The sequence below is a fragment of the Ceratotherium simum genome, chromosome 26 (genome assembly GCF_057802395.1).
Source record: "Ceratotherium simum simum isolate JZ-2026a chromosome 26, ASM5780239v1, whole genome shotgun sequence".
Classification (NCBI taxonomy): Eukaryota; Metazoa; Chordata; class Mammalia; order Perissodactyla; family Rhinocerotidae; genus Ceratotherium; species Ceratotherium simum.
Window position 1 is genome coordinate 42,748,615 of NC_141925.1, and position 13,832 is coordinate 42,762,446.

General features: G+C 53.8%; 1 protein-coding gene across 2 annotated transcripts in view; it reads left to right on the forward strand.

Annotated features, from left to right (window-relative positions):
- The first annotated feature begins 1,258 nt into the window (after positions 1–1,258).
- Positions 1,259–13,832, forward strand: part of HIP1 (huntingtin interacting protein 1) — a 142,272-nt gene continuing 129,698 nt past the window's right edge. For both annotated transcript variants that reach the window (XM_014796544.2, XM_087417721.1), the window contains exon 1: positions 1,259–1,416. In XM_014796544.2, coding sequence (XP_014652030.1) covers positions 1,297–1,416 — 120 coding nt within the window. In that variant the 5' untranslated portion in view covers positions 1,259–1,296. The remainder of the gene's footprint in view (positions 1,417–13,832) is intronic.

A 13,832-nucleotide genomic window follows, 5' to 3' on the forward strand; every position in this document is an offset into this window, starting at 1 on the left:
CTCCTCCCTCCGCCTATTTCCCTTTGTCTGGGCCTCCTCACAGAACCGCCCACAGGAGGAAACCTTCTCCTCTCCATTCCGGGGTAGGCCCTCTCGGTCTCTCACGTACTGCTGGAGTCTCCCCGAAGGGTCCCTCCCTGCCCTCTCGCCCCGCAATGCCGTCCACACAATGCCAGCCCGGCAAAGCGCGGGTCTGTGCAAAAGCCTGCAGTAGCTCCGTAGCGTCTGCAAAGGCCCGCCCCCTCTTTCACTTCTGTGTTGAATGTGTGGATTTTTATAAAAAGCTCTTAGTTTAAATATTTTTAATGCTTTTCTTTGAGTTTCAAAGCATTTTTTTTAACATCAAAATTTAATGGAAAACGTCTAACTTTCTTCAGCATCTCCGCTAGGGATCACACTTCCCTCCAGCTGACATCTGAGCAGGATGGGAGGGGTAGCCCGGAGCCGTGGATAAACAAAGTATCCACAGGGGTTTCCACCAACGAACACGTTCTGGCCGGGTCAAGATGATGCAGGGTTTGGAAAGAAGATGCCAAGAGGTTCCCACTGACCCGGCCCAGCGCTCCCGGGTGTGTGAGGATTACAAAGCGGATGGACAGGGACTCAGCGCAGGGTCAGGCTGAGGGAGGAGGCAGGTGAGCTGGGTAGGGGGCCGCCACCCACGGCGCCAGGTCGGGCAGACGCTGGCCCTTCCTACGGGAGCCGGGCCTGGGCGCAGCGCTTCCCGGGGCTCCGGCCGCCGAGCCGGTCCATCCCGCCCTCTCTCGTCCCCGGCCCGAAAAGCGTAGACAGGCCATTCCCGGGCGGGCCCGGGTCCCCCGCGGGAGGCCCGAGTCCGCGGCCAGCGTGACCCTCGCGCACCGCGCCGGGACCACGCAGCGCCCCCCGCAGCAGCAGCGCGTGGCTCGCGGGGAAGCGCCGGGCGCGGGCGGGCGCGGTGGCGCGCCGGGCGCCGGGGCAGGGGCGGCGAGGGCATGTCAGGGCAGCCCTAGGCCCCGCCCCCGCAGGGGGCCGCGGACCCGGTGATGGACAGGCCTCCGGGCCGGTCGCTGCGCGCCTCGCGGTCCCGAGGGCCCAGCCGGGCGGAGCGCGCCGCGGGGCTCCGGCGGGGCGGGGCGGGGCGGGGGCGGGGGCGTCTCTGGGAGGGGCGGGGCCTAGGGAGAGTAGCGGCGCTCCCAGCCAATGGGAGGCGGGGGCCGTCCCGTTAGGGCCGGATCCCAGCGGGTGGGGCGGGGCGGGCGGCTCGGTGGGGATCCCGGGGCGGCCGAGGGCCGCGACTCGGATCCGCGCGGCGACATGGACCGGATGGCCAGTTCCATGAAGCAGGTGCCCAACCCCCTGCCCAAGGTGCTGAGTCGGCGCGGGGCGGGCGCGGGGATGGAGGCGGCCGAGCGGGAGAGCTTCGAGCGGACTCAGGTGAGGACCGGGGGACCGCGGGGCTTGCACGGCTGGGGCACCCCGAGAGATGCAGCGTCCGGGAGGGGCTTTGAAGGGAGTAAGGGTCTTGCAGGCCCAAGGGAGGACGGGGCAGGGGGGCCGAGAGAGGGAGCCTCTGGCGCGCAGGTCGAGGCGATCCCGGGAAGGTCGGGGACCCGGGCATCCCAGCTGGCCTGGGGAAAAGGGCAGGGCGGCCCCGAGGAACGGCACGATCCGGGCGGCCCGGCCCAGGGCGGCTGGTCCCGGCGGCACAGGGCAGGTGAGAGGGGAAGGCACCGAAAAGCGACCGAATGGAAGGGGAAGCGCACTGGGGGGCCGCTCGGAGACGCAAGTGTGGCGGCGGAGAGTGGGGCGCTGGTTTGGGGATGTGAAGAATGGGGAGCCCTTTCCTCCCCTCGCGATTGCTTCTCGGTTGCACTGGCATCCCCCCACCCCGAGCACCGCCTTCCCGGTGCCTCTTGCTTGGCACACACACAGCATCCCAGCTGTCGGCCTCCCCGGGCCGGGCCAAAGGGGTCTGAGCGGTGAGAAGGAATGTAGGAATGCGAAGTGTGGACGAGCTTGGAAAATGACTGGGGACTGGAGGAGGGGGCCGGCCAGGGGCAGGAATTGACGCGCTTGGCCCCACAGTCCGCCACTGGTCAGGACGGGCTGCCCAGAGGTGCCAGGAGCCCCAACTTGGGGTTTTGGTTTCATCCCCCAAGATATGCCTGACAGCTAATAGGCAGACTGCCCTGTTTGTCCAGCCAGGGCTGGGGGCCAAAATTCCTCAGTGTCATCAACAAAAAGCCACAATCCATTTTTACCTCAGAGTTTTAATGCCTGGTGTATTGATTTGACTGAATAAAGCTGACATGTTTCTGGTGTTCATCAGCTCTTTGTATGCAAAGTTCATTTTAAAGGGCATAGCACTTCTTTTAATTCTAGTGCCCAGGTCATGGGGGCAGGCTCGTTCTCTGCTCTCGCTCTCAGAGTGGGACCTTTGGAGACCCTGCTGGGCCACCACTGCCAGCGCTGGTTCCCCTGCTGCGTTCTCCTTCTTGCCCCAAACACAGTACCACGTGAGGGAAGGGCTTTGGGGTTTTGGATAGGAAAGACTGTGAGGACCCGAGTGTTCTAAATATGGAGCCTTGCGGAGGATAAAGCTTATCACCCCCAGGGAACTTCATCCTCTTCTTTCCAGGCGCCTGTGGCCCATCTGGTTACAAGGGTGTCTGGGTGATGTAAAGTGGGGAGTGTTCTCTCCCTGGATCATCCTATTCCAGGCAGGATGGGAGAGATGGCCTTTCACTTCTGCCTCCCAGGGTCCAGCTGGGTTTGAGGCTTATTCTCTGGCTTTGTGGCCTGGACCACTGAAAAGAAGGAAGCTTTCCTTCTGCCTGTCCACCACGGGTGTTACTGCCTCGACTAGCTGCCTGGTCACACGAGGCTTCTTGCTCCAGAAAACAGTGTGAATGTTCTTTTTTTAATGGAAAAGAAAAATAAATAGGTGTTATTTTATAACCCATTCCTTCTAGAGTCTCAAATAAGTAAAAACTGGAGCAATAGAGAAATACACATAAAGCTTTGACCCATTGTAGTGATGGAAATTAGGTTTGTGACAGTTTCCACTCATGACTGGCATATCCCCTCACTATCCAGGGATAGCTGAACAAGGAGAGTCTAGGTCAGTGTTTTCCGGTGTTTTGCTTTCTGTAGGACACTTGTAATTGGCCAGCCCCCGAGTGGCTAGTGGCTTGTGGGGGGGGGGGGGTGAAGAGGTAAACTGGATCAGGAAAAGACAGTGTTTCTATTGTTGACACTGTTAGAGGTTAGAAGAGTGAAGAAAAAGAAAAGAGAACCATCCTGAAACTTAGCTTTAGTCAACCTGCAAAAATTTAGTTTAATGACTATCTATCAAATGTATTATAAGATATAAAAATGAGTTAGAAAATTTTAATGAGGTAAGAGACCATGAGAGTCAGCCAAGGTAGAATGATAATTGTAACTAATTATTAGGTTTGGCACTGTTCTAATTACTTTATTGTTTTACCTTCTTTAATCTCCACAAGGACTGAGGTGGGTATCAGCCACATTTTACTTTAAGAAACTAGAGGCACAGAGAGGTTAAGTAACTTGCCCAAGGTCACACAGCTGGAAGTGGTCCCAACCTTTAACCACTGTCTGTCTTGTGTTGCCTCTGAGTGTTGGGCAGAGCACTGGCATTGGAGTTGGAAGAGGTTGGTGAGTTTTACAGCTGGGCACGTGGATAGGCTGAGTGGCCTCAGGCAAATTGTCTAACCTTTTTTTTTTTTATAATTTTATTTTATTTATGTTTTTCCCCCAAAGCCCCAGTAGATAGTTGTATGTCATAGTTGCACATCCTTCTAGTTGTTGTATGTGGGACGTGGCCTCAGCATGGCCGGAGAAGCGGTGCGTCGGTGCACGCCGGGGAGCCCAACCCCGGGCCGCCAGCAGCAGAGCGCGTGCACTTAACCGCTAAGCCACAGGGGCCGGCCCTGTCTAACCTTTCTAAGCCTCAGTTTCCTTATTGTAAAATAAAGATAATACTCACCTGGCAGTTTTATTGTGGGAATTAAATAATAGGCGTGAAGGCATTTTGTAAACTGTGGAGCACTATTTCAATGATGATTGCTGTAACGTGACTGGGGAGCTGAGACCTAAGAAGGCACAGGTGTGGGTAATCGTGCAGCCTCTGACTAACTCCAGTCGAGGGCCAGGAGTGTCCCTAGGTAACGGGATAATTACCAGGAGGTTGGAGCCCTCACCCAGGACTGCCCCCCCCCTTTCTGCCTGAGTTTGCACTTGCTCGGGCGGGGGATGGGGCGTGGGGTGGGGAATGGCTTTAGGAAACGTCATCGGGGGTGAGTGCGGAGGAGACTCCCGGCTGGGGTGGAGGTGGAGGTGGAGGTGGAGGTGGAGGCGGAGGCGGCCCTCCCACCTCTGGCCTCCTGGCACCTGCCGCCGCGGACTGTCCGCGTTTCTCTGTTGCCCTCAGTAGCACTGAGCTTCTTGAGGGCAGCGTGTCTGGTTCTCGCGTGTGTGCCCCACACCTGAGGCTTGTGTTATGGGAACTGGCTGGTCGAGGGGAGGAAGTGACTGCTCAGTTCCATCCGGGAAGCCCTGGCCTGGGTGTCGCTCAGCCCTGGGCTACAGGGGACATCTGTTGTTACCTGACGTTTTCCCTAGTGGCCACATTCCCTCTCGATGCAGCCTTGTCTCCTGCACCCTGGGTCAGGAGCCCTGCCTGTGCCCTGCAAGGACTCGGATTTCTCTGCCTTCCTTCTGCTCAGGCCGGTGTCCCGGCTGCCTGTGCCCTCAGACCAGCTTGTCTCCTCACTCCTGCCAGCCTCTTCTGGGAAGCCTTCCCTCCTCAACAATCCTGGCATCATCCTCACACTTCACACGGCCCTTGTTCCAGCCAGAGTGGGGACCCCAGACCCGCCTACCACAAGCCCCATCTCCAACCAGACCCCTGGTGTGTCCCCTACCCTGCCCGTCACAAGCAACCTTCAGGCTCTAGGGAGATGAACAGTAGTTCTCGCCCTCAAAAAAGCTGCTGTAATAATGACACCTTGCCTGGAGCACTTTACAGTTTATAAAGCCTGTTTGGCCATCATGGAGGCTGCATGGGGGCGGGGTATTTTTATGGATGAGAGCTGGTAACTTGTGCAGGACCACTGGTTGGTGAGTGGAAGGGTCGGGATTCAGATCTCGGGCCCCTGCCACCACACTGTCCTCATGTCGGCCAAGACGGCAATTCTGGAATGAACCAGGAGGGCTGCCACTTGCAAACAAAATCCCTGTCTGTATTTCCTTAGCTGGAAATGGTTTTCTCTGTGGTCTGTTTATTTTTTTGGCATTCATTTAGAGAGCATAGACCGTGGAGGGGACACAGAGATGAGGAAGATCAAGAGACCAGCCCCACAGGGGCTCTTGAGTCAGCAGGGAGGTGGACTGGCCACTGCGGGGCTCCTCTGTGGGGAGGACGGAGGAAGGACCTGCAGCTCTGGCGTCGTGGGAGCTGTCAGCAGTGCCGGGCCTGCTCACTCAGAGCCTGCATTTCAACCAGACCCCGGGTCGTGCTGTGCACACCGAGGTTTTAGCAGCCCTGCTCGGTGGCAGGTGAATGCTGGGATCAGAGGATGGGGCTCTGGACACACAGAGCAGCCCTTAGAGAGCCACAGTCTCTTTGGGTGGAGCCCACAACAGAGTACAAGATCCTAATGAATCATGTGCTGGGAAGAGCCAGGAGACTCAGGTTCTAGAGAGGAGGAGACAGAAACATATTTATTGAGGGCCTGCTGGGCACTAGGAACATGTTAGGTGATTTCTTTTCATTATCCTATTTAATAGCTTAGGCTCCGAGAGGCCAAGTGACTTGTCTAAGGTCACACAGCAAGTCAACAGAGAAGTCAGGGCTTCAAAATCGGATGGCCATGTCCTCTTCTCCATGTTTAAGTCAGGGGCTCTTTCTACCATCTTGCTCATGCTCTTCATCAGATGCTCAGCCTTCGATTCACCAGCTGAAAAATTTTCGGCTTGGACCAGAGGGATCAGTGGTTCTTGACCCTGGCTGCACAGGAATGGCTTCTAAGATAACAGGTACTGCACCCCCCGTCCCCTGTTTGCCCTCTTAGTTGGTATTGAAAATGTAGGAAGGACCCTAAGCTTTCTTTAGGTCTGTGGTTTTGTACTCTTTTGGTTTCCTCCCACTAATACCAGTGAGAATAGCCAACATTTACCGCACTTACTATGTATAAGCGGTGAAGGCCTCACACAAGCCACCCCTCTCAGTTCCTGCAGCAAACTTACGAATTATAATCCCTGTTTTATAGATGAGGAAATTGAGGCTTAGGGAAGTTAATAACTAGCTCAAGGTTCTGAAGTAAGTAAGTGTCAGCGCTGGGGCTCAAACCCAGGAACGCCAGCCCCGGAGCCTGGCTTTTCACGATTGGCATCCCTGTGTCACTGCTGGCCCCTCCGGCTCTCTTCCTCCTTCCTCTTCATAACGACTGGGGTCTCCCAGGGGCTGTCCTCATCCCACTTCTCTTTTACCTCCTGTTCACTTCCTCTGCCCTCACTTCCGCCTGCTAGTTTCTGCTCTCACCTCCATGACGCCAGCTCCCCACATCTGCCTCCTGACTTCCCAGCCCCTGTGACCACTTCCCATTGGGCATCTGCCCCAGGTAAGCCATACATGCCCCGGACTCAGCGTGGGCCTCCCCGGCTTCTGAATGCCTGTGTCTAGTCCCCACTGGTCCCCGTCATCTCCCTGGCGTCAGTTAGTTCTGAGTCCTCCCTCCCTTTTTCCCTCACAGCCACATTCTGTTCTGCAGTGTTTCTCTTTGCTTCTCCCTGTTCCTGCCCTTACTGCCTCTTGCCTGCGTTGTCGTAATCCCATCCTCCCTGCCCCTAAATAGCCTGGTGCCAGATGGATTGTCTGTAAAGCCCAGCACTGCTTCTTTTTTTTTTTTTATTTTTTTTAAAGATTTTATTTATTTTATTTTTTCCCCCCAAAGCCCCAGCAGATAGTTGTATGTCATAGCTGCACATCCTTCTAGTTGCGGCATGTGGGACTCGGCCTCAGGATGGACGGAGAAGTGGCGCCTCGATGCGCACCCGGGATCCGAACCCGGGCCGCCAGCATTGCAGCGCGCGCACTTAACCACCAAGCCACAGGGTCGGCCCCCAGCACTGCTTCTATAGCTCCCTTTTTTCAAGAACCTTTGCTGGCTCCCTAGAGGCCCTGCATGATGGGCGCCATCAGGGTCCCTAGTCCCTATCCTTTTCAGTCCCTAGCTTAGGCTGCATCCCCCACTGGACAGCCTCTCAGTCTGGTTCCCACTAGGCCATGTATGGATTCAAGTGAGCAGGGGCCCTTAGCTCCTGTTTGTCTCTCCCCCGTCCCGGGATGTCCAAGCCCACGTCCTGGCTTCCCTTCCAGACTGTGAGCTCCTGGGGGCAGGGGCAGGGTCTCAGGGCCGAGGGGCCTGTGCATGAGGCAGGCACTGGGGCCTGTTTGCCCATGTGAGAATGTGCAGCAGTCGGAGGATCTGCGGGCAGGCCCCTGCTTGCAGAGCTCTTCTTTGTACATTTTGGAGCTTCTCCCTCTGTCTCCTTTGATTTCTCCAATAATGAATTCTTACTGAGTGCCTGCCCCGTGTGCCAGGCCTGTGCACCAGGCACCCTGGCAGCCCCCGCCCAGCTCCCAAGAGTGAGGCTGGAGAACCCAGTTAGGAGAGAGTCTGCAGAGTCTAGAACCAGAACTAGGACTCCAAGTCCATTATGCGAATTTCTGTAAAGTTCAGAACACTGTATTAGCATTCCCAAAATGTGGTCGTGGACTCCCCAGGGCTGATTTCTGCTTTGGTTGGGACCTTTCTGAGCTGGAAGATATTACCATGAAGGGAGAGGGACTGGCCTAGTGTCCCAGTCACCTGGATGTGGCTGATGGCAGTGACCTGTGCATGTGCTGGGGTCTGCAGCAGGGCATGAGGGATGTCAGGATAAGTGCAGAGTAATAGGAGAGCACTCCCCAGAGAGGGAAAACCGAGGAGGCTGGAAAAGATTTCTGAGGGTCCTTCCAGGTCTTGAATACTTTAGCTTATAAAACTCCTCTAAGCAGGCTTTCGCACTGTGCAGTCAGGACACGCATTTCTTCTGAGCTCTCAACTACTCCCTTGAAAAGAGTTCCCAAGGGCCCCAAGTGTGAGGGATGAGGCCCTGGTCCAGTGACGCGGGGCTTATGAAAGGATGGTGCTGTACCTTAGGGAGGGATGGGGCGTGTCCGTGTGGCCCAGCAGAGCAGATTCTCAGCCCCACTTGGGCACTGAAAGGGTTCCTTGCCTGCAAGGCACTGATGAGGACCGTTTTGCACTCCCCATCCATCAACCCACTTATTCCGCTACCTCAGGACAAATTAAGGAGACCTGGGCGGGGCGCGGGGCGCAGCCTGGTGTGGTGGTTCGGCGGGCCGGCAGCCAGTGCTTCTGCATCCAGGAAGGTTGATGGCCTGGAGAGATGCCCACCTAGGAAAGGGAACTTGTCAGCCCCACCTCCTGGCAGGGTGGGGGCTGCTTCCTGTTTTCCTGCCTGACCAGGCAGGGAGGAGGCCTGTTCCCAGCTGTGGGCAGAACAGTCTGACACCATGAAGAGAAGGATGGGGTTTAAGGTGTCCTCTGGCTTAGACAGTGGAAGAGAGCACGGGGATTTTCTTGGGTCTGAAAGGTCGCTGCTGCCGCCTCTGCTGTTAGTGCTGTTAGAGACAGCTCAGGACGCTGGTCGCGGCCATTCAGGAAGCCAATGTGGCCGAATTTTCCTGGTGTAACAACAGCCGACACTGTTTGCAGTTTATAAAGCACGTTTACGCATAACCCCTTTTACGCCACAGAACAATTGTGCAATAGGTGATTATGGTCAGTTTTCAAGCGTGGACGCTGAGGCTCAGAGAGCTTAAGTGACTTGCCTAAGGGCATTCAGGAAGTGGCCGAGCCAAGGCTTGAACCTGGTGGGTCTGATCTCAAATTGTGTCCTTTCCTTTCCATATCTCCCTTCAAAGCTGAAGCCTGGTCTGGGGCTGGTAACTTAGAAGAGCTACAGAAATTTTTGTTTCTAAGTCTTTTTCAATTGATTTATTTGGACAGGTATTTGAAATTCCTCCCAGAAAATTTTTGCAACATTAAACGCTGAAGGGCCTGTATCCAGAATATGTAAAAAACTTACACGTAAAAGAAAAAAAAGGACAAACTAATAGAAAAATAGGCAGGAGGAACATCACAAAAGAGGATAAATGAATGGTCAATACACATATGAAAAGGTGTGCAACTTCATTAGTATTCAGGGAAATGCAAATTAAAATGACAATGAGATACCAGTATATGCCCATCAGTGTGGCTGAAATAAAAGTGAAAAAAAAAACCTGACAGTGCCAAGTATTGGCAAGGATGCGAAGCGGTGAAAATGCTCGTGCACTGCTGATGGGGCTGCACACTGTGTAGCCGCATTGGAAAACAGTCTGGTATTATCCTAGGATTGAAGATCTGCATACTCAATGACCCAGCAATTCCACTGCCAGCCATATACCCCACAGAAATGCATAGACATGCACCAGAAGATATTTACAAGAATATTCATAATCATAGATTTTTTTTTATAATTTTATTTATTTATTTTTTTCCCCCAAAGCCCCAGTAGATAGTTGCATGTCATAGCTGCACATCCTTCTAGTTGCTGTATGTGGGACGCGGCCTCAGCATGGCCGGAGAAGCGGTGCGTCGGTGCGCGCCCGGGATCCGAACCCAGGCCGCCAGCAGCGGAGCGCACGCACTTAACTGCTAAGCCACGGGGCCGGCCCCTTTAATCATATTTTGTAATGACCCCAAACTGGAAACAATCCAAAAGGCCATCGACAGTAGATGGATGAATAAATTGTGATATAGTCTCTCCATGAAATACTATACGAGGAAAATGAATAAACTTAGTTACATTCACAACATAGGTGAATCTCACAAATATAATGTTGAATGAAAAGGCAGACCCAAAAGGACACTTTCTGTATGCTTCCATTTATATTAAAACAGGCAAAGCAAAACTGAGATTTAGGGGTGCTTGCTTAGATGGTAAAACTGTAAAGAAACAAGAGTGATTACCATAAAAGTTGAGATGAAGATTCTCATTGGGTACAGGGGAGGTCAGTGATTGGGAGGGTGGGCAATGGGAATTGCTGAAGTCCTGCCATGAATCTGTTTATTGGCCTGGTGGTTGGTGATAACCCGTTAAGCTGTACATTTTGGTTTTGTGCACTTATATTATATTTCAAAATAAAAAAAACAGAAAAAACCACCTCTTCCCAGGGAGTAGGAGACAGTATCTTGAGGAGGCTAAGAACCTGCCACTGACATAGCCAGTCACCCCCTGAGAGCTCTCCCAAACACTATCCCCTGTGAAGGCCTCCTGATGCTGGCCTGGCACTGGGAAGCTTCTGGTATATGAATCGTGCATGTACAAGTGGCTTATTCCGAGCATGCTCTGACATGCAGCTGTGACGTGGAGACCTATCCTTAGCCCACACTTAGCATGTTGCCCTGGGTTCCATTCATTTGCGTCTTGTGTCTCTTTCCCTAGAGGCGGACGGGCCCTCTGTTCCTCACGCATCTTTGAGCGAGTTGCTCAGTGTCTAGCAGAGGGCTTTGCACCAGCTAAGGCTCAGGGTGTCTGTTAAATACAAAATAGATGAGGTGAAAAGTTCTCCTAGGAGAGAATGAGAGAAGAAAGTGTGTCCCCAGGCTCAAAAGAAGCATGTTTGAATAAAATCAAAGAGCTGGGTGGTAGACTTTGGACACGTAACCTCACGCTGGGCCCCTGTTCCAAAGGTTTAGATCAAGTCTTGCAGGATGAGCCACTTCGAGAATGTGGAGCTTGGGGCCTGTCACCGGGAACACGGCAGCAACACTGACCTTCTAACTGTGGTTCTTTGGGACTGTGTCTGGCTGTGTGGTCCCTGGGCCAGCCCACGATGACAGCTCTAGGTTAGGCGGTTCCTGCTGCGTCTTGTGTCTTACTCGCCTGTCATGTGTCCCCTCTCCCGTATTGGCTGAAAGCAAATGCCTTCTCTATTTGGTTTTCCTTGGATGTGTGTCGCCTGGTGCTGTATTCTTCCCTCCGTTTTTATAATCCTTCCGAAAGAGCTGCACAGGCGTGAGCCGTGCAGTTTCTTCTCTGAGCGAGATCCAGGGCAACTTCCCTGGGAGTAACAGGCCAGCCCAGGGCTCTACTCGCTGGGCTCAGAACACGGTAGGCATTCCAAAAACATATGTGGCGTCCCTTATTCATCTTTGTAACCTCAGTTTCCTGGTGCAGTGTGTGGCCCCGAGCGACTCTTGGTAGGGTTTGTGGGATGAAGGATAAAATCCTTGAACGAAGGACTGAGTGAGCATCAGTCGTCTTTGGTCCCAGTTCTGAACTGTGAACCCAACTGAGCAAACACTGAATCTGGGTTCACATGGGCACGACTGGAGCAGCAGGAGGGCCCCTGAAGAGACCAGCTCTTGGACACAACTGTGGGGGTTCTTGGGGACTTCCTATTGAGTGTCAACTCCCTGTCTCATGCCTGGAAGTGACTTGACATCTCCTGCTTCCCTTAAGATCCTCATCCCAGGATGGGCCCTCCCTGTACAGTCTGGGCCCATTGCTGCTGGTAACAAAAAGCCGACACACCTAAATCTGAACTCTGTCTCCTGCCGCGAACTTGCTCATTCTCCTTTGTTCTCAGTTTTGAGAATCTTAGTTTATAAACCATCCCTGGCTGTTCAAGCAGAAATTGTCTCAGTCGTCTCTGACACCCCACTTTCCTGCACCCCTGCAGCCGGACGCAGAGTCCTACTGTTTCTGTCTCCTTGATTGCTCTCTGTTGTGCTCCCACTTCCCCACCCACTGCCTCCGCCTTAGTTCAGGCCTTCGTCTCAGGCCTGAACTAGTTATTGCACAGCCCAATTGGCCTTCCTGCCCCCAGTCTCTACCCTTGTGAGATTTGCCCTCTCCTTAGCTGTATATCACTCCGTGTTTTACAAACCTCTGTTTCTTATGCACCACTCTGAGCCGTTGGCATGGCACGAGCCAGCTTGGCCAGGCTTCATGCCCTCCCTTCCCCTCCCCTGTAGCCCACCCACCAGCTCCTGAGCGCTCTCCCAGCACGGCCCACTGCTTCTTGCCTCTGTGTTTTTCCAGGTGGCACCATTCTTTTCTGCCTAGAACGCCTCTCCCACTTTATGCCCTGCCCAACTCTTCTTCATCCTTGAAGTCCCATCTCCGATGGCCCCTCCCCGGGAAGTTTCCCCACACTCTTCCAGGCAGATTTATTTGGTGGTATTCCTGTGTGTTTCCGTGTGAACGTGTTTATCTGGGTGTCTGTCCCATAGTGGACTCTGAGCTTCCCTGTAGCTTAGCCTTCTTTGTGGGCCTCTCCACCCCCAGCACGGCACTTGGCACTCGGTAGGACCTCAATAAATGTTTGTTGAATGAACTAATGATGCATATTAAGGATCTGATTGCATTTGGTTGTTGCTATAACAGAAAATGGAATAGGCCCAGTTCCCACTCCAAGGCAGGCACCCAACACTGAGGCGAAGGTATGTGATCTGTGACACGTTGGACTGAAGCAAAAGTTTTGGTAACACTGGTAGGATAAAGGTGAGTGTGTTTTAGGAGTGGAGAATTCAGTGGGAGGGACGTATTCGCAGAGAGAGGCTTCCGTGTCCAGTCATGGTACGCCCAGAGCCAGTGGACTGGGAGCCAGTATTCCTGATTTATGCTCCACAGGTGGGCTGATGGGTGTTCCTTCTGCGGCTCAGAAGCGTGCAGTAGGATGTGGTAGGCAGAATAACGCACCACCCACACCCCCAACCCACCAACATATCCCCTTGTGAATGTTATGTTACGTGGTAAGAGGGACTTTGTGGATGTAATGAGGGACCTTAAGATAGGGACCATAGCCTGGATTATCCGGGTGGACCCAATCGAATTGCACAGGCCCTTAAAAGCGGGAAACCCTCTCTGCTGCAGGCGGTGGAAAGATGCGGCAGAGATTCCAAGTGTGAGAAGGGCTGAGCATGCCTTTGCTGGCTCTGAGATGTGGGGTCCATGTGCAAGAACCCAAGGGAGGCCTCTAGGAGCTGACGGTGGCCCCTGGCTGGCAGCCAGCAAGCATATGGGGACCTCGGGTCTTTAGCTGTGAGGAATTGAATTCTGCCAACAACCGGAATGAGCTTGGACTTGAATTCTTCCTAGACCTTCCAGTAAGGAATGCAGCCCTGCTGACACCTTGATTTTAGCCCAGTGAGACCCCGTTGGCCTTCTGACCTCCAAACTCTGAGCTGATCAATGGGTGTTGTTTTAAGCTGCTAAATGTGTGGTCATTTGTTGTGGCAGTGATAAAGCGTGGTACAGGGTGATAACAGGTAACTCGTGCTCCAGGGCAAGAAGGCCGAGTGGAGCCCGTGCCTCTTTTTTAAGATTTTATTTATTTATTTATTTCCCCCAAAGCCCCAGTAGATAGTTGTATGTCATAGCTGCACATCCCTCTAGTTGCTGCATGTGGGACGCAGCCTCAGCATGGCCGGAGAAGCGGTGTGTTGGTGCGCGCCCGGGATCCGAACCCGGACCACCAGCAGCGGAGCGCGTGCACTTAACCGCTAAGCCCGGGGCCGCAGGCCACCCTCTTAAATCTAGAGGGACACTCGCTATTTCATCCGTGCTTATTGTGGCCGTAGATGAAGCACTGGACTTCCACACTTGGCTCTTACAGAAGTTTTCTCCTGGAAAAACAATCCAGCAGCCTGTTCAAAACATTCTTTCCTGCTGGGCTATGGCATTCTTTGGTGCAATTCCAAGTTTGA